The sequence below is a fragment of the Aspergillus affinis genome (genome assembly GCF_023601865.1).
Source record: "Aspergillus affinis strain CMG 70 chromosome Unknown NODE_18_length_386147_cov_86_015627, whole genome shotgun sequence".
In the NCBI taxonomy this organism is placed as follows: domain Eukaryota; kingdom Fungi; phylum Ascomycota; class Eurotiomycetes; order Eurotiales; family Aspergillaceae; genus Aspergillus; species Aspergillus affinis.
In genome coordinates this window covers 365481-384681 of record NW_026515799.1, presented here as the reverse complement: position 1 = coordinate 384681, position 19201 = coordinate 365481, and the positions used below count along the sequence as shown (strand labels likewise).

At 49.2% G+C, this 19201-nt stretch overlaps 8 protein-coding genes across 8 annotated transcripts; 1 reads left to right on the top strand and 7 right to left on the bottom strand.

The window, feature by feature from the left end:
* Positions 1 to 467: 467 nt before the first annotated feature.
* On the bottom strand, positions 468 to 767 carry KD926_003665 (uncharacterized protein; the record flags this gene model as incomplete). Its single annotated transcript, XM_053097684.1, has 1 exon — positions 468 to 767. The coding sequence occupies one exon, from the start codon at positions 765 to 767 to the stop codon at positions 468 to 470; it is 300 nt and encodes a 99-aa protein (XP_052958495.1).
* Positions 768 to 1505: 738 nt separating this feature from the next.
* Positions 1506 to 3316, bottom strand: KD926_003664 (amino acid transporter; the record flags this gene model as incomplete). The annotated part of the gene is made up of 4 exons (XM_053097683.1): positions 1506 to 1729; positions 1838 to 2418; positions 2492 to 2691; positions 2750 to 3316. 4 exons carry the CDS (start codon positions 3314 to 3316, stop codon positions 1506 to 1508), a joined length of 1572 nt encoding a protein of 523 aa, XP_052958494.1.
* Positions 3317 to 4490: 1174 nt separating this feature from the next.
* On the bottom strand, positions 4491 to 5940 carry KD926_003663 (Zn(II)2Cys6 transcription factor; the record flags this gene model as incomplete). Its single annotated transcript, XM_053097682.1, has 3 exons — positions 4491 to 5195; positions 5496 to 5845; positions 5901 to 5940. The coding sequence occupies 3 exons, from the start codon at positions 5938 to 5940 to the stop codon at positions 4491 to 4493; spliced, it is 1095 nt and encodes a 364-aa protein (XP_052958493.1).
* A 668-nt stretch (positions 5941 to 6608) lies between these two features.
* KD926_003662 (uncharacterized protein) lies at positions 6609 to 8123 on the bottom strand (the record flags this gene model as incomplete). Its single annotated transcript, XM_053097681.1, has 7 exons — positions 6609 to 6629; positions 6679 to 6876; positions 6960 to 7174; positions 7228 to 7371; positions 7427 to 7758; positions 7807 to 7852; positions 8000 to 8123. 7 exons carry the CDS (start codon positions 8121 to 8123, stop codon positions 6609 to 6611), a joined length of 1080 nt encoding a protein of 359 aa, XP_052958492.1.
* Positions 8124 to 8779: 656 nt separating this feature from the next.
* Positions 8780 to 11018, bottom strand: KD926_003661 (uncharacterized protein; the record flags this gene model as incomplete). The annotated part of the gene is made up of 6 exons (XM_053097680.1): positions 8780 to 9317; positions 9408 to 9814; positions 10058 to 10233; positions 10309 to 10564; positions 10635 to 10797; positions 10855 to 11018. The coding sequence occupies 6 exons, from the start codon at positions 11016 to 11018 to the stop codon at positions 8780 to 8782; spliced, it is 1704 nt and encodes a 567-aa protein (XP_052958491.1).
* Positions 11019 to 13539: 2521 nt separating this feature from the next.
* On the top strand, positions 13540 to 14127 carry KD926_003660 (SRP9/SRP21 family protein; the record flags this gene model as incomplete). Its single annotated transcript, XM_053097679.1, has 2 exons — positions 13540 to 13611; positions 13705 to 14127. 2 exons carry the CDS (start codon positions 13540 to 13542, stop codon positions 14125 to 14127), a joined length of 495 nt encoding a protein of 164 aa, XP_052958490.1.
* A 795-nt stretch (positions 14128 to 14922) lies between these two features.
* Positions 14923 to 16392, bottom strand: KD926_003659 (ribonucleotide-diphosphate reductase subunit RNR2; the record flags this gene model as incomplete). Its single annotated transcript, XM_053097678.1, has 4 exons — positions 14923 to 15527; positions 15583 to 15916; positions 16039 to 16284; positions 16363 to 16392. 4 exons carry the CDS (start codon positions 16390 to 16392, stop codon positions 14923 to 14925), a joined length of 1215 nt encoding a protein of 404 aa, XP_052958489.1.
* Positions 16393 to 17882: 1490 nt separating this feature from the next.
* Positions 17883 to 19121, bottom strand: KD926_003658 (putative mitochondrial oxaloacetate transporter (Oac); the record flags this gene model as incomplete). Its single annotated transcript, XM_053097677.1, has 6 exons — positions 17883 to 17975; positions 18034 to 18179; positions 18240 to 18711; positions 18765 to 18894; positions 18966 to 19040; positions 19105 to 19121. 6 exons carry the CDS (start codon positions 19119 to 19121, stop codon positions 17883 to 17885), a joined length of 933 nt encoding a protein of 310 aa, XP_052958488.1.
* Between the last annotated feature and the right edge of the window lie 80 nt (positions 19122 to 19201).

Here is a 19201-nt window from a genome sequence, read left to right as displayed (position 1 = left end):
TATCCGATCAGCAGTGTGTTTATATTGCCAATGTTGGAGCGCGGTACTTACTGGCAATATAACATGCGCAGAGTATTCTTGATCATGATAACGGGATCAAAGTATTTTCACGATCCCTTTCACTTCTCCGATCGCAAGAGTTTGGTCTGTTCCGTACGTGCTGTGGACCATGCAGCACGCTGCATGAGGGTACTCCGTATTCTCACTCTCATATTCCACCACCAAACACCAACGCCCGGGCGGAGCGTATTTTGTCAGAGAGAGATAATATCTTGGTGTTCTTCTAAGGCTAGATCGGTTGAAAATTAGTATCTGGAAATGAATTGGGAAGCAGGACGTACCGGTTAAGTTGATGTAAGAAGGTGAATTATCCAATCCATCCAATTCCCGCTCATCCCGTTGAATACCAAGAGGAAGCTCTGTGGCAAGCCAATTCACATGTGAGAGCTTCTCCTCGGCGTATTCCATTATTCCATTAGATCCCCCGGTTGGTTATCAGTCAGACTCTCAGAATAAATCAAGTCGAATGGTTCTTCCGGTGTTAACGGATGCTCGTCGATGATGGATGCTGGGAGGAGTTTGAAGAAGCAGGGTGAAAAGTCCAGCTCGTCGTCATGAAATCCAACCTGCATCGGTCGGAATCCAATACTCCCGAGTTCACTGATTGGAATCAGTTCTTTATCCAGGGCGTCTACATCCTGAAGCATCCGACTGAGATGTATGCGGATAGCTGCGCGTTGGGACTTCACTTCTTTTTGCGTAGCCATGGTGTCACGAGTGAAGCGATGGGGTGCTGGTGGAGGTTTTAGGAAGAAAGACGAAATTTAGAAGAGTGTAGGTATGACCGTTCATTCTTACTCCATACTTGGTCATCGAGTAGGTATGGGATGCCTGAGGAGCACGTGCCAAGCATTCCGCTGGTTGCCTCTCCATGCCCTAGAGGTTACTTCACGGGACCACCCATTATCTTAGCGATCCCAGAGGCCTTCACTGCTTTGATCTTTTCGAAAGGCCATAGTCGCCTCGTTTTCATAGCGTTCGACGCCTCGATATCACCTTCTTATCAGCTCACGCTGGATCGTCACTTTCTTGTGATCGAGGTTCACCTCGTTAAGAATGTTTCAATCGGCTTTATTACCTTGATTCTATGGCGGCGCGCCTTTATTCAGCGAGTTAAATCGGCTTTTCTCGCCTTGATATCGCCTCTTTTCATCAGCTTCGCACCGCAACAGCTTCGCGTCTCTATTTTGTGGGTTGAAATCAGCTCTACGCCTCAATGTCACACCCGATTAAACGAGATAGTCTTCGTAACTTTGGTATAGGATTCTATGAACTGATATTGATTTGATTGTGTATGGAAATGTTAGTATACTCGTCGTTAGGGAGATAACTTAACCGGCCTAGTATGCCATGACCCGGGCGTTAATCCTTAGTGTCTCAGATTATGCCTCACACTGAAAGGAAATTCAGCATACCAACTCAAACCTCCATACTAAATCATCAACTCAACTTAACTTCTCCATGCTATGGCTCTCGGCAGCAAATTCCAAAGCAAAATCAGTCTCCGTTGTCGGCGGACCGGCATAATTTCTATACCCCCAGGCCCAATACCAGAGGGCCGAGATGATAACAAAGCCGACGAAGACGACAGAGGCGTAGTTCATGCTCTCCTGAGTGACTGGGATGGTTGTTGGCATCGAGAAGAGGGGAATGGCAAGAAGGGTCCATGCTAGATATTTTTAAACATGTGGTTAGATCATGGTTGGTCTGATTCATTGCGACGCGCACAATAGACGAGAAAAAACTGGGAGCTAGATTGCAATGTGCCTGTACTCACCAATGCAAACTATATTGCAGAAAATGCCCAACGCGCCGAGATCAAAGTTTCCCTTCTTGATGTCTTTGCGACGGCGAAGGATCAGGGAGACGGCAACCGGGGAACCGTAACTCAAAGTTAAGAAGATAACGCCTACACCCGAAAAAGCGTTGAATGCGGCCGTGGAGCCGAAGTAGATAAGGCCTAGGAGGATTTCGATGGCCATGCCGAGCATCATTGCATTCAGGGGAACGTCTAAACTCTTGTTGACCTTCTTGAACCATTTCGAACCGGGAATGGCGCCATCGCGCGCAAACGCCCAGGTGCACCGAGACGCGGCGGTCACGCAACCCACGCCACACAGTATACCGAGGATCAGGAGCGGGATAAGGAGGCAGAAGGCACCTGCGGAATTTCCGGTGGCTGATAAGATGATTGTCGGGACGGGTTGGCCTGAGGCGAGGTTTGCTAGCATGGCGATATCGGGCAGGACGAAGCAGATAGGGATCAGGAGACAGAGACCGGCAAAGAAGTTGAGGGCGACGCCGCCGACTATCGCTTTGGGGACCTGAATGGCAGGTTTGTGCACTTCTTCGCACATTCTATTGCACGGGCATCGCGGTTAGTATACTTGGCTGCGCCAGGAGAACTACAAAGGCTTGTACGGAGACCCACGAGGTGACCATGCCAGATGCAGAAAGACCATAGGCAGCCTGAAGCAGGCCGATACAAAAGGACCAGCCGTCGGGCCAGCCTGACTGTGGCTCAAAACTGGTAAACACCCATTTAGCAGATCGTCTGCCGTGGGCTGCAACGACAAGTATAGTGATTATGATAGCGGCTACTCCTGCGAGGGTCCAGAAGATGGCGAAGGTCTAATGAATACATTATCATGTTAGTACCATGAGACATGCGAAGGATAGCTTGTAGTACCTCTAAATGTGTCAGCCATCGGTTACCAAAGGCGGAAATAGCATGACAGAGCAGGGTGATCGCAAGGAAGATAAGGTAGCTCTGATATGTTTCAAAGTTCTCTGTGATACCAACACCGTCGGCATTTTTGAATACATTCAAGCTCTCGACGAGAAATAGCGCCGTGGCAAAATTAACCGCGAGAGTTATGGTGATATTTCCCGCAATATACGACCAACCGCAAACCCAGGCCGTGACCCGACGACACCACGTGGGTGACAAGGCAAAAGTCTGATAATACACACCACCAGCAGTGGGATAGACCGAAGTGATCTCTGCTAAAGAGCCAGCCACACATAACATGATTAGCGACACGGCGACCCAGCCCCATATCATGTTAGCTGAGCCACCGCCTGCCATCGTATACATCATGGTCGTGGACAAGCCATATGGAACCGAGGCAAGAATAAAACACATGAATACCACCTGCCATGTTGATCGGTTGCGCGATAATTCGGGAATGTATCCAAGCGATTCTAGATTCGAGTCCGCTGCTGCAGGCTTTTCCAGCTGAGGTGATTCTGCCATTCTGGGTTCGCCAGGCAGGTGTCCTGCGGGTAGATTGTCGTGACAAACTAGAGAATGATAGAGCTGCAAAGTTTGAAGTTTTCGCCCTCGACCTGCATGGATGAGCTGCAAAATGCGCTATCTTGGCCACAGGAAGAAAGAAAAACCGTCGAGAAGAAATAATGCAGAAGGAAGAAGACACAGATGAGAACCAGCGAAAATTTTCCAAATTAAGGCATCAAATCCACTCTCAAGTCTCAACAGTGATACAGCTGTGGATTGCTTATGTTGGCGTGCGGCACGCGCTATCTTTGGTTGAAGATCGATGGCTCCCATTTGTAGACAGCAAGAATGGGGGATTGGCATCTTGGCTGCCAAATCCGGGTTGGTGGGGGCCACATGGGGACTTCTTCGCGTCGAAAGTATTAAAAATCAATTCGATGAACAAGAATAGTGCCCCTCCGAGTGCCTTTCTGAGGGTAAAGAGGGTCAAAAGCAAGTCCAGCTTGTTGTCCATCCTGATATCGCCGGCTGGCACGAGGGCGCTAGTCCCAATTAGGGAGCCAAGATGTATCGATAAGCTTTCGGGTGGAGATGCCTTAGTCAGCACCCGTCTGAGGCCTTTTTCGCTTGGGTGCCTGAAAAGTTCGGATATAGAGACAACGATGCGGGGTGTGTGTGATGGGAACAGAGCACTGAAATAGGATAGTAGACGAGTAGTATACAGAAGTTCTCTTTTGTGGTACCCATCACTCGGTTAGAAAGTAGAGGCAAGGAGAAATAAAATAAGGGTCCCGCATGTATAATATCGAGATAGAAAGATAGGGCATAAAGACACTTGCATACAATCGCAATTTTCTGCAGGATCAAATCCCCTGCACGAGGTATCCACTCATAAGTTGTGTTTAGAGCCACTGAGCAATGACAAGCACGAGTCATTATTATTAAAACGCTTCCCTCCCCCCGCCCGCGGAGCGTGACAGGCCCCCTCGCCTGTTCCTAGTTCAACTGATAGTGCCAGTACCTTGATAAGTTTACTGCTGCACTGATCCTCACTCTTGCTAAATTTGATTCCAATCCTTTGCAGGCAGACCGATCTAGCCCACGAACCATTCAAGAATTGACGGTAGCCAGAAAACACTGGTAAGAAAGGGGTATTGAGCGATTTCAATTTCATATACCCTCCCCTTCACCTTCAAACTATCAAGAAGCTCTCATTGACAGAATTTGCCCTTGCCAAATGAATCCACGTAACACCCGGTTCGAGATCCAAAGCCCAAAACGTCTTCAAAAACGACAAGACCCGATGCCGATCCAGACTCCCGCTGAGCTGCATGATATTCAACATCGCATGCTCAATCGTCTCCTGCAGACTCGGAATTCCCCGACACTCGGACCCCGCTATAAACAAAGGCCACACGAGATTGTGCGCGAAGTACGCACTGCGCGAAAGATAAGAAAGATGCGTCAAAACGGCGTCTCGGGATATCTGGATGAATTCGTCGGAGGGGTCGTCCGAGAGGACACGATGGCTGTAGATGAGGATCGCATGGTAATACATGTACACAAGGTACTCGAAGTCACAGCGGGCTGAGCTGGATTTGAACTCCATGGTTTGGCCCATCTGGATGATTTTGTCCTTTGCGGCTTCGGTTTCGTCCAAGACTTCCGAGAGGCGGGGGATATTCGAGTTTAACCAGGGGGTGGATCTTAGGCGTTCGGCTCGGGTGACGGCGTGTATGATGCGGACGTATTCGGAGAAGAAGCTGATACTGCCATGGGTTGGGATGTTTTCCGATATGTCATCATTCGGGTCGAATCTTGTGAGATTAATAAAAACGGAGGTGTAATAGTATTCGTAGAGAAGAAAGACGTCGGACAGATCGACAGAGCCCGCATGCTGCGTCGATTGAGTCTTCCATTGCACGATTGCCCTCGCGCCTTAAATGTGGATTAGCCATCGATCAGCCTCGGCCGTAAGTAACTCCAGATTGCAAAGAAGAAGCACTGAAGCCAAGGCACAACGCGGGGGGTGGACCCAAGTCGATGGATTCGACGCAGTCTGAAAGAGACTCAGCTGCTGTGTCAGCGACGAAAGAGCCTTATCGCGATTGTAGCCTGACACGGCCTGCAATCTGCCGAATCAAGGATGATCAGCCGGATACTTGTATGCGAGATCCTCCGATGCTATGGCCAGCACGGAGAAGAGGACTGTCGGCGAAGTATGCGATAAGGGTAAGACGATATTCCGCCATGGGTTGCCCGGGCCATCAACCCAAGCGAGTTTCGTCGCAACGCCTTGGTCAAAGTGGCGGAGTAGCTGGGATGTGAGATTATTGAAGATTGGCGTGGGCTGGAGCGTGAGAGGCGATGGAACCTCCTTCTCTACAGGCACACATTTCCCCATTAACTTTCCTCTGCTCGCAACACCTTGATCCCATCGCAGATGGACTCCGTACCCTGGACAGTCGAAATCCCGCGAGATGCATTTTCGGCACTTGGGCTGGGTCCGATCACACGGGATACGTCGGAATTTGCATTTTTGACAATCTAGAGGACCAGGTTAGTGACACGCAGACGTAATTTCCATCGGATTTTCAGTTACCTTTATTGGCAGCGGGGACAGACGGTCCCGTAGAGGCCATATGAAGGGATTAAAAACGCTTCGACAGATCAAACGGGACGACAAGGTCTAGGCGCGTTGTTTGATTGGTGCTTCATTAGCGAGGTTGGTGGGATGGTCAGATTCAGGATGGCAGTTGGAAGGTGGAAAAGTCGTGGGTGTGAGTGGCAAAAGGTGCTTTGATTTAGCCGTCGGGAGCGCATCCGAGCCGATCCTTGGGTGCGTGGCAGTACGGCTGTTGCCCTATCTGAGGTAATCTAATTCTATGGGTAGCGATCATTCGTCATTTTCCTCAATCATATATAATGCTTTACATCACATCACTATTTCATTGTCTGTTCAATCTTAAGTTATCCGTCACACCACAAACAACATCTATCTAGCATTATTTGCGCAGGTCCAGCTAGAAGACTTCGAGCGTTGATCGATTTTCCAGAGACATAGAGTCCCAGCCCGCACTAAAGAGATCAATACATTGTTTCCAAGCTTGGAAGAAAGGAAACTTAAAATAGCGCACGCAATGCCCAGGATGATGAAATTCATCACGGTAAGGCAAATCTTCTTCGGCGAGGAAAGATAAAGACCCTTATTCATTGCCAGCCAGAAGATAGCAGAGAGTCCATCTAGATAGATTCATCAGTTTTAGCTGAGTCTAGGAAAAGAGAGGAATATTGAATACTTACAGCTGAGCTAGCTACCGAACAGGGAACTCTTGAGTTATGTTAGCACTCGAACGGCAGCATGCGGGCATACAACGTACTATAAGACTCAAAAGATCATTGAAGACGGGTATCGACTCGGCAATAACCCAGGCTACCACCCAGATAACCAAAACAATGGCTACCCACGACCCAACAGAAATAAGGCCGCGGTTATGCATGTGCGGTGATCCACGGAAAATACGCACGTAGATATACTTGCAGGCAACGTGTCCAACCACGACTCCGGAGAAGATAACCTAGCTTAACGGTTATTCAAGAACGCGAATGTGAAGCGAATCCTTATAGAAAGATATCTCAAATGGCTATGGCATTGACTTACCGTTGGAATAGCAAGACCGTAGGCAATCTTTTTCATCAAAGGCCCGGCAGAGCTCAGCGCTGGCGATGAAACACCTGGACCAGCATAAACACAGATCACTACCGCCGCGACAATATACATGCAGGTATCCGTTATCTGAAGCATGGCCAATGCCTTGGGGTAGTCGCGCAGATTCTCTATCTCAGAAATGTAGCCGAAGAACGCAACGTGAGCGACTATTCAATTAGCATGAGACCCGGCATCCAGTGGCACAGTGTTATCAACATACTGTACGCGAAGACGATGTTGGTAACGGCGAGAAATGCTTTAGAAAAATGTATGCTAGTGACAATATCAATCTGAGCGGGACCCGACCGTTGGACAGCAATGGTGGTCATCGTGACAAGGGTGGCGATAAAGATGCTAGCAAATGCTGGTCTTGTCAGTATAGCTTTCCAAAAGTAGTCGAGATACCGCTAATCACATACATGACAGTGAAATCCAATAAACTTTTTCCATCGTGCGCGGAAGAGCACCGATAAAGCTGATGACCAGTCCTACCACGCCAAAGACAATTGTGCAAGCACCGTGGTTGGTAAGCTCGTTCATCAGCACCGAGAATGTCAGGATATGACTAGCCACAATGAAAATCAGAAGGAACAGTTGGCCCAGCCCTAGCAGCTCCCGTCCAAATCGGCACAAGAGTATCTCGCCAGCATCGGCCATGCTGTGAACCTGAGGGTTTCGTGCCTTGAACTGACCAATGATGATTGCAGTATACCATGACATTCCAGATAGACCTAGAATCAAGATCATGGATCTGAATGAGAGTTAGTGGTTGTGTTATATTACAGGCGTTCCAACGTACGGGACGATGCCGAGAGTCGCCAAGGGAATGTTCTGTGCAATCATCACTGGTTTGAATTAGCTCGAGTCTTTTTATAGAATTTAAATGATGCTCACTTATTCCATATTGCCTGAACCATTAGCCAAGTGCTCATCTATCCAGGAAGGTTAACTTACCACCAGCTCATAACGCGATATTTGACTTCTACATTCACCTTCGTCACCAAACGGGTCTGCCTGGGGCGGCGTTTCGAGCTCGACAGCCTTTCTCTCATCATCATCAAAGGGCTGAATATCATCGTTATGAGTAGCATTGACATCTAGTGAAGGCCGTTCCATAATGGCGTTTTGTTGCGGGAGAGGAGATTGGTGGCAGAACGATCCCCGGGAACACAGTGTTATATGGGAACTTTCGTCTTAAGGAAACCGTCCAAGCATGACCAATCCTTAATCATAACATCGCATAAAACAGCAATGGAAAATGTCTATCATGATAAGCCCCATTCACAGTGGCAAACCCCCGCAAATATGGGGTAGTCGTCGGGCCCTCCATCCGGTATATCCTGGGTATGGGGAAGAGGACCTGCGAATTTTCATCAGAAAAGTGGATAATAGTATCCCAATATAAGTAAGAAGAGGCATGCAGTTACCTTGACCATCAATGATAGGCAACGCAGTCCCATAGTCTTTCCTAGGATAGCCAAGCCTCGCTCCGGAGGGGGGTTCCGGGCAAGATTGCCGTAACACATTTCCTTGACAAATAATGCTGTTGTCCCCAGATGAACAGATTAGATAAGATATTTCTCCTCGGACTCAAGGATCATAATGAGGTTAAGGGTGGTTGGAAGATTACGCTGCCTCCTTGCGGGATCCGCCACGCCGGGACACCCTTCCGGTTGCAAGTCTATGGTGGATACAGACGAAGGCTATCTCGCTGTAAACATAACCGAGTATCCTGTTATGGCAAGATACACCTATCAAGTATTTTCGTAGTTCTAGAATCCGTGAACCTCCTGTCCCAGGCCCTTCTTCCCTGTCAGATCTAGCGCCAATCGACTACTAACAAGGTCCATCAATCCCATGCCAACACACTTCAACACGACATTTCCTTCAGGATAAACTGATCCCCCATTACCCAGGTGCTCTCCGATCTCAATCAGGTCTTTCTCCGTTAAATTTGCATCAATCAGCTCTCCCGACTCTTCCAGACACGCTTCCTTCGTATCCACAAATACCTTACCTCCTCCCGACAGTAGAGTCTCCGTATCGATCTCCATCATATGCGGTTTGTACGACCCAATCAGCGAAATAAACCGACTTTTGGGAGACTTCTTAAGCGCGGAGAAAGAGAACAGGGGCTCTGTGGACGGGGTGCAGCAGAAGATCGCATCGGAGGCGCCCAGCTCCTCTTGCAGCACGCCTTCGTAGTCAGGGGTGTCTTCCTTCGCGATAAGTCGGAACGCCACATTTTCATTGACCGGACGTAGCCCACTCAGCACACCCTTCTCAAGTTCATCCAATCTCTTTCGTCTTCTGTTAATCGCCGTAATGCTGCCGACTTCCTCCCCGACCAGAAGGAGATCCAATCGAATCAATCACTCCACCTGCTTTCCGGACCCGAACACCTTGATCCGTCGTTTCGGGATATGAGAGACCCGTACGAATAGGTACATCGTTGCCAATGCGGTGCGGAAAGCAGTAATCTGCGACGCGCCAACAAGACCGAGCATTTGTCCTGTCGGCGAGAAGACGAGGTTCACGCCTGCGGTACCCTGCTTCGCGGGCAGTGTGATGATTTTGATGCCCGTGTTGTTAGTGTCCGAGCATGGCATGAACAGGGTTGTGTCTTTGTTTTTGTTGACGATGTCGCTGCGCAGGGGTTGGTGGAGGAGCTTTTCATCCTGGGAGGTTGTGGCCTCTGTTGAGAAGAGGTTCAGGGCGGCTGTGAGGACGCTGAGGAAGTGACGGCATTCTGAGCGCGAGAGGGTACAGAGAATTTGATAGACTTCGGGGAGGGGAGGGAGAACATTCTGAAGTGATCTTGGATATCAGATAGAGGCTGTATGTATGCAGGTATGTAGGTGATGGGGCTGTTGGTGAGGGGGCCTGATTATCAAGAGAGTATGAGATTCATTTTTATTGGGAAGGTATGATCTGCATCGGAACAGCCCTCCGATCCTCAACCTCGCCAGATTCTGACCTGAATGATACACTTTCTCCACCTTTCAGTTATCATGCACATAAAAATCTCTTAAACTCCAGGTAAGACATACCTGATGGTACCTCAGATACAGATGGCTCGACATAGTTGAGACTGTACGCAGAGATGGATGTGCCGTGTTTGTAAAGAGATAATCAAGGTCCCGCAGAATATACGCCATATCCCTGATGACCAATTGCACGGTTGATATGAAGGTCCGTCGTCGTCGAATGTCCGCCGTATAAACAGCTTAGAGGCAATAAGCTTGCTTGTCTTAACAGTGGGTCGCCTTGAATCCTGAGAGAAAATGGATCAAAGACATACAGTTCAAGATGAATTTAGCGTGCATGGTCAGAACGCGAGCCATTTCCGAGTTATCGTAGGCCACAGGCAGAGAGCACGTAACCTCAGCATCTTGAACAGAGCAGGGAGCCCCAATCATGGCCGAAATCTGGCGCTCGAGTATGTACATTGTCCACCAAATATTTCGGCATTGGTTTGCGAACTTGATCCCGAAGAAGTCATCAGGAGAGTCTCGATACAGACCCTCAATAATGCACATCCGTAGAGCTTGACCTATCTATGAGTTGCCATATCGTGGGCGTCGTTTGTTTATTGACTCTAATTTATTCAAGGAAGGGCTCACACACGTAAGCATATGCGCCATCCTTCATATCCACTGATATCAGATAAAATCCCGTCAGATACAGGACTTGCATTCCTAGATTAGGATGGCGATGTAATCCCAAAAAATCTGGCATGAGGGACATTGCGCGCTCGAAGAATGCTGCTCCGGGAGGTGTCCTGTGACCCCTTGACGCTGTTAGAAGGGCTTTTGCAAGAGCAACTATCAGCAGGTATTGGACGAACCCTAAAGGTATTTCCTTGGCTTTCTCAATTCCCCTTTCGTAAAGCTCATGCAAATGAGGCACAAATTCATCCTCATCAAAGAGAAATAGCATATGATACGAATGGAATTTGACGGCGTTGAGAAGGTAGAGAGAATCGCTCAGGGAAGGGAGTCCTTCTAGCATCGAAGAGTTGAGGCTAGAACGGCTCTATTTCAGCTCCCACGTGCTTTCATCAATGTGAAATGGAAGATCTGGGGCTGGAAAATCGGGGAACTCATTTTTCAGTAGTAGGAATATGCGCTGGGAAAATGACCACGTGGATGATGGGCCGCAGAATCCTTCATGCATTAACACGGGCCATTCAGAAGGGATTGAAGCCTCGACATATGGTAATGTCCCGAAGTATCTTTGAGATAAAACGACGTCATGGAAACTAGAGGATTTGTGATTTGCTCTTCCCCAGTTGCACTCGCTAGATTAAAGGCATATCAACTTTCTAGACTTCTTCACGGTGTATGACGGATCTAATGCAGAACATCTCTCGACGAAACATGTAAATCAGCCTCCAGGGCTAGTCTCTGTTCTTCCCTGTTATACACAGTTGTATAGAAATCCCGCAGCTTTCGCAAATAGCTAACATTTTCCAGTCAATAATCTCCGCGACTTGTTATCAAGAGCTACGAGCAAGGGTTACCTTTCGGAAACCAGGACCTTCTTCTCGGCCTCACGGAAGATGCATTCTACCTGACGTGCGACGCAGGGCTCGCATGGGTTCCTTCCAGAGCACTTGGTTTTTCTTTTCTTACACGGTTCGCACCTGATCGTCTCGTTAGTGATGACCATAGCAGGGGCCAGCATTGTGGAGAGTCGCACGCATTCGCCACCCGGTCCAACTGCTGCCTTCGGCGAGCTCTATAGACCATTATGAAAAACGGACATAAGAGAACAGCTCAATTTCCAGATACCGGGAGCAGTGTCCGATCAGAATATGCGAGGGAGGAGTTCCAAGTGCTTGACGCAACATTGACCCATCGGGATTTCTGCCTTCCGGAACGCCCATCCGTTCTTGATCATTCTAGCAGTTTTAACTTTTAAAACCAACAGATCTTGTGTCGAAATAAACTGCCGTTCAAAAGCCGAGATTCTCACCCGCTGGATGTACCCCATTCTTATGCATTCATGCCCATGTATCTGCCTCTAATATCATTCGCCTGTCGATGTATAAGCGGATGATGACGGCAAGCTGAGAAATATGTCTACAAATGTCCAGAAGGAGAGAGTTTGCGCGCAAGTTAGCTGAATTATCGACAGTAAATCAATACTCATTCTGGCAAGCAGCACAAATTAGTGAGTATGAACCCGAAAAACCTTCATGATCGTTGCCCCTGGATGTGAGCAATCAGAAAGTTTGTATGGTTCAAGGCCTGGGGACGTGATGACTAGATGGTCTAATATGATTCTCGTTTCACGCGGATTGGACAAACACTGCGTTATCAGGCGTCATTTGCGTGGGATTGGTCCGGGGAAACGAAAAAGTAGCCTCGATACAGATGAAATCCGTGATGCGTGCTGCATAGCTAACTGGTTCGAAAAGTTGACCTAAAAGGTTGCACTAGAAACATTCGGACCTCGTATACCTTGAATCGAGGCAAGTTATGGCGAGATAGTGAGATGAAAATCTCCCTCCCTATTGCAGCCTCGTAAAGACGGGCGATATCTCACCCAGCTTCGAGCAACCATTCGTCCTCAGACTTCTTCTTCATTTGCCATAATGACACATGCCTCCCATGAGCCTCGCCTTTTTTCACAGTTAGAGTAAGGATCTGTAATATCTTAGGCCCTCGTCTGAATTGATACTGCAGCGATTGATTTCTCGCTGGTTAATTCTTTTTTGGCGGGACGCCTACTAACTAGCTGACTTGTGTCAATCAAGAGCTCTGGCTACCGGCATGCCTCGGTATTTTATTAAGGAACGGAGGTCGCATGGTTTCATTATCGGGAGATTGTCACTGTCCATGTTAGGTGCAACTATCAATTGATATTGTTCATGTTAGCTTAGCCTGTGATTTCCTTGGCAGTAGAATCTTAAGGCTGTGAGCGCACTCTTCACTTACAGCAAGGGATGCGTCTCCGGGGCTTGGACGTCTCCAGTCTCTAAGGTTCATCCTGATTATCAGGGTGTGATCGCTTTTTTCGCGACATATTTCGGATAGAAAATGCTGAACTCCTTAGGTTTTATCTCGGGAATAATGAAGAGTCATTGTGTGGCACGATTTAAACAGAGCACGGTCGATGTAGACTGAAGAATATATAGTTGCACCGCACTACTGACGCTGTTTATGGCAGTAGTTTTTGATGATCAATTGACAAAATTAGATTAAACATTGTGAGAAGAAATAAGTAACATATATACTGATAGTAACATGACTCGCACAAATATTCGTGAATACCAATGAATGCATGAATGAAGACAGAAACGGAAGATGGCTTGGAGATGAACAGACGGAAGATACCGACATGCCTAAAGCCACGACCCCGTGCAAAAACACCACGCACCATCACGAAATTCACCCACCGCCTTTCTAAACAAGATGGCAGATGCAAAGTCGCTCCAAACCAACCGACCAGCGAGCGCCAGCCAATTCCACAATCCATCCTCCGCCCGATTGACGCTCCCATCTCAGACACGATAAACACCTACGTCATGCCGTATCTTCCCACCCCCCAGGCCTACCTGGAACAATCCGCCTTGTTACTCGAAGCATACCCGGACACCGTACGTTCTTACCTATCCTCCCCAAGAAGGACCAACCAACCAGCCAGCCAGCCATCCAGGACACGAGCCAGATTTACTAACCAGCAATTCTAGACCCGAATCACAACGAAATACAGCTTCCCTTCACACAAACCTAAATCCAAACCTACATCCACGACAGACTCTGCCCCCACCGATCCCCAATCCCAACCTCAGACCTCGACGACGCCAGTTGCCACGCTGACGTTGAAAACATTCAACCCCTCGGCGGGCCTCTGTCTGAAGTATCGCACCAACAAGGCTGCCGAGGTCGGTCGCTTGATCACAAGTCTGGGGAAGCTGGCCGGGGGCGCAGATGTTGCTAGTTTGGGTCTCGGCGCTGCTGTTGCTCCGGCCGCTGACGTTGAGATGGCAGATGCTCCTGAGGATGGGACTGCTACGCTGACGGCGGCCGCCGCTGCCGCACCTGCGGCCAAGACCGAGTCGAATAACAAGGGTGGGAAATCGAAGAAGAAGGGTGGTAAGGGTAAGAGGTGAGGGGGGAGGCTTCTTTCACGCACGCACATACGGATATGATATCGGTCATTTTTTTGCGGTGATGGCATTCGGGAGCATAATGCTTGAGCGTGGATATTGACGCGCCTTGACCCTTGAGTCTCCGGTTACGCACAACTGGACGGGATACAGATACCACACAATGGCTTTAGTGATCGGCATATCTCAGGGCTGGGTGGTCGGGAGTGGGAAAAAGTGCGCCAACGTCGTCTATCTTCTCTATCTTTGCTTGTTTTTTCTCTTACCGTTCAGTTCGACGGACTGTGTGGGCGGGACTGGACTGCCTTTCTCCCTCTGATGACCTGGATACACCTAGGAGCCAACATTTAGTAGATGACACTTAATGATATGTCTTGTATATAAAAACAAAATTATTCCTCAATATGAAAGGATTGAAGCAAGTCAGCTGCCTCTGCAATGGATTCAAAGGCTGTAGGAAAAAGAGTATTCATAAATCACTTTATTCTAGACTATTCAAACAAGAAATGCAAATATCCAACTCGAATGTACAATGATATCCTATTCATTTAAATACAGTCCACCATTCATTGCATTCCATACAAGGACGTATCGAATGTGATGAGACATTAATACGTTCAATAGTTCCCGCCTTTCAAACGCCAGACCCATGCGCATCCCTCGAAAACCTCATAAATCAGTAGCACCGCAGCAAAAAGAACGAGAAAACAAAACAAGGGGTAATAAAACAGAAGGAAAACAAATTAGCTCGTATCCAATGGCCGTCCACCAGGCCGGGTATAATCGTGTAACATCAGTCTAAAAGTCCTCGTCGAACGAGAGACCACCGTTACCGGTCTTGGTCTCGTCCTGGGCGGCATCCTTCTTGGTGCTTGCCATCACACCGGCCTTCTGGTAGTCACCAACACGCTTCTCGAAGAAGTTGGTCTTGCCAGCCAGGGAGATCGACTCCATGAAGTCGAAGGGGTTGGTGGCGTTGAAGTACTTCGAGTTGCCGAGGGCCACCAGGAGACGGTCAGCCACGAACTCGATGTACTGGCACATCAGGTTGGAGTTCATGCCAAGAAGGGCGCAGGGAAGGGCGTCGGTCAAGAACTCCTTCTCAATAGAGACAGCCTCGACGATAATGTCCTCCACAACCTGCTTGCTGGGGCGGTTGTTGAGGTGAGAAAACAACAAGCAGGCGAAGTCAGTGTGGAGACCCTCGTCACGAGAGATCAGCTCGTTGGAGAAAGTGAGACCAGGCATCAGGCCACGCTTCTTCAGCCAGAAGATGGAGGCGAAGGATCCAGAGAAGAAGATACCCTCAACGGCGGCGAAAGCGACGAGACGAGAGCCGAAGGTCGACTGCTGGTCATTAATCCATCGGATGGCCCATTCGGCCTTCCTTTTGATGCAGGGAACTTTTGGAATATGTTAGCAATCCGTGTATTGTTAATGCGGGGCGATCACACGTACTGGTATCAATAGCATCGAAGAGGTAGGTGCGCTGCTTGGGCTCCTTGATGTAGGTGTCGATCAAAAGAGAGTAGGTTTCCGAGTGGATGTTCTCAATCATGATCTGGAATCCATAGAAACAGCGAGCCTCGGGAACCTGCACCTCTCCGCTGAAGCGCTCTAGTAGGTTCTCGTTGACAATGCCGTCCGAGGCGGCGAAGAAGGCAAGAACGTGAGAGATGAAGTAACGCTCATCCTCGTTCAGGCGGTTGTTCCAGTCGTGCAGATCCTTCGACAGATCAATTTCTTCGGCGGTCCAGAAGGAGGCCTCGGCCTTCTTGTACATTTGCCAGATCTAATGGGAGGAGACGACAGGTTAGCGGAGATTGTTTGATAGTGGGGGTGATTCATGGACCATTCGGATGGGTGCGGGAAAAATCAATTTACGCGTGACGCGTATGGGACGTGTCGACTTACCTCATGGTACTTGATTGGGAAGAGGACGAAACGGTTGGGGTTTTCTTGAAGCAAAGGTTCCTGAGCCTCCATCTCCTTGATAGCAGCAACAATCGAGGTTTCGGTAGGCTGTTCCGCCACAGGCTTGGTGGCGGTCACGTCGACGGCGGGAGTGGACGAAGGCACGTTCTCCTTGCCAACAGATTCGAAGTCGAGCTTCTTGACGGGCGAGTCATTCATCTTGAGGTTCTCAAGAGAGGAAGCAGCCTATTGAAAGGTACATTGTTAGCTTGAACACGGCCAGAGACGCGTCGACCGCGAGAGGCGACATATGACTTCACGTACCTGCTTGGAGGGAGTGAACTGTGTAGACATGGTGGACAGTGTCTGAAGGGTTTATAGAATGCAAAGGGCAGACGAATTGATCACACTGACACAGAGGCACGCCAGACTTTGAAGCAGGGAGAATGGGATGAAGAAAGAATGGGCAGATGGAGAGGGCGAACCGGGCGAAGAAATACTTGCTTGGGACGAGGAGCGCGGTCACTAGCGCGACGGGCTAAGTCACGCTGCACGTGATTTGGCGCGCCTCTGGCTGGCGGAGTCTCCCTGCTGCCGGTCGCGTCTCACGCTTCTCCCCGGCAGGACAACAACATCGTCTATTGGGTCAGAGCCTCAGACCACTGCTGTTTCCTCCCATCCGGTGTTTGGATTCCCCACTGCAAGATCAAACTTCTCAAGTATGTGCCTAATCCCCACATACGACCTGGATTCCCAGCGAGGGTGTTGCCGAGTGCACCGGAGTATGTCGCGTCGCCCAGCAGAGGCCATTTAATCTTATCTGATGAGATTTCATCTCTCCCTGCGCCGTCGATCTAACTCGGCCTACCCATGGACGATGACTCCCTGGTAGGTTTGATGTTTAGTGCACTCAACAATTATTCTAGATAGTGTGAACGCGTGGTGCAGGTCTTGGTGTGTTACCGTGTTACCTGTGACCGTTCCTATTGCACTTCGTATTCTATCGCTATGGAGTGAGTACACGCGCCTCCTGGAGACTCTGGAGCCCTTCACCTACTAGTCAGAAAAGTCCTCAGTAATAAGATCTCCAACCTGACAAATGAAACCTATCCACTCACCTCCACCGCGATGGCCCAGAATGGAGGTTTGATAATGATCGAATAAGCTAGTGTTCCTCCGACGGAACACAGAGCCTTGCCCTTGCAGCACGCGACGCGACGGGTAGAGTGGCTCCTTCTGCCTATTCCAGGCACCCACCTCGGATTTACGGGTTTAATCTCTCAGGGATTTCTTGCGGCTGACGTTTAGCGTCTGGGCCTGGGCTCCTCTGTGGAGTCTATATTCGTTTCGTTTCTCTTCTTCCAGATCCGCGGTCGATGATGACATCGTAAACAGAGACGCGTCGGTGTGGAATTGAGCGTGTATTGAGGCCTGACTCCAGAGTTGTATCTTTCTGTGCGGGTGTCTGTTTTTCTCATATCCCCTTGGGTCTTTCAAAGGAGTGTAGACACATTCTTTTTTGCGATTGACCTAAGTCAATTGTGAAGTGTCATGTTAAACGCACCATACCCCACGCGACAGATTTCTCTACCCCTGGAACGCGATGCAGCGCCCTGGATTCTCAGATTGCTAGGTCCAATATTATATGCACAGGTTGCAGGTCATATCATGCAGTCTAAATGTAGTATTCTTTCCTATGTACAAAATTCTCTATAGTGATGTGACGACACAACCCAAGTTCAAACGCCTCGTATGTACCATTGTCCGGGTATTCGACTAGCCAAAGACCAAATCAAGGACTTCACCCTCTCTTATACATGCTATGGAAATCCCGTCCTGTTCGTTTATATACGTGACTTCATATCGTCGGAGAGAACTCGGTCCTCGACCTTCCGCATAAATCGGTTGGTTTGTTCGGCAAGGGAGAGGGTCAAAATCTGCAACTACAGTCAGTCATCGGTTCGGGATGGGCTGTTTGAGTCGGGGATAGCTCACAGTGTGGGGTAGAATACGGGCCAAGTGAGCGAAATAGCCCTTGTAAATGGCAAGCAGACCCTCCGTACGGATAGTCTTGTACAAGCAATCGAAAACGCCCTTGTACAGGTTACCGGTCTGGTTATACATTCGGGACATGATGGTATCTAAGAAAACAACACTGATTAGCAGGACGGTTCGCTTTCAAGAAGCATCGTAGAGCATACCTGGGGGGTGCATGACACAGCAGACGACAAATCCGGAGGCCGTGCTGCTGGCCAAGTGAAGAGCCGGGCCTTCTTCCATGCCCAAGTGCCGCGTGAGACGTCGTTTGGCAAAGAAGTAGGTCGGCAACTGCACAGAGCTACCGAATCCGGTCCGCACCATGGCTGCGCCTACGCCTCGGTACAGTCCATTCACACCCTCGGTAGTGTAGATCTTGCGCAGACCGTCGAATGAGTTGCGGTAGTTGTGCTGCGTGCCGACGGGGAGGAACGGAGAGTAGGACTGGAGACGAGTCTTGACCAAGAAGAATGGCGAGCCGGCGGCAGCACCAATGATACCCGACGAAGCGCCGGCAAGAACATTGATACCCAGGGACTGGACTTGCGGGTCCTTGTAGATGGCCGAGGTGAGCGTCGTACGCACGGGTTCATAGAACCCTAGACGGCAGCCGTTGAGCAGGATTTGATATATATACTAGGTTCGATCGGTCAGCCACCAACCTGCCACTATGCGCATTCATGACATACAGCAACACCAATGCCCCTAAATAACCCCTTGGGGCCCTCGTTTTGTAGGATAACCTTGACGGCGTGCCCCACACCTCTGTATTTTTTGGCCGCATCGGCCTTTGCTTGCAATTCACCCTGTAGTTGTAGGCTGCCAATGATACAATCGTCAGACGAGGAAGGCGAACAATGGTATGCGCTCAGTGATAGAGTATTTCGCACCGAATCTTCACCGTTTCAAAACTGTGGGTGACTGTGACCGCACCGCATGCTGCAATTCCGCCCGCAATGAATGCTCTGTAGGTGACAACCGGGTTAGCCAAATTTCTTCCCTGATCTATGCTTCGTTGTCGAATCTTACCCTGTGGTGGTAGACATGGTTTATCGAACGAAAGCCCCGGTCAACGGCGGAAAGCGCAAAATCGTCGGCGACAGAGGAGGATTAACTTCAATGGACA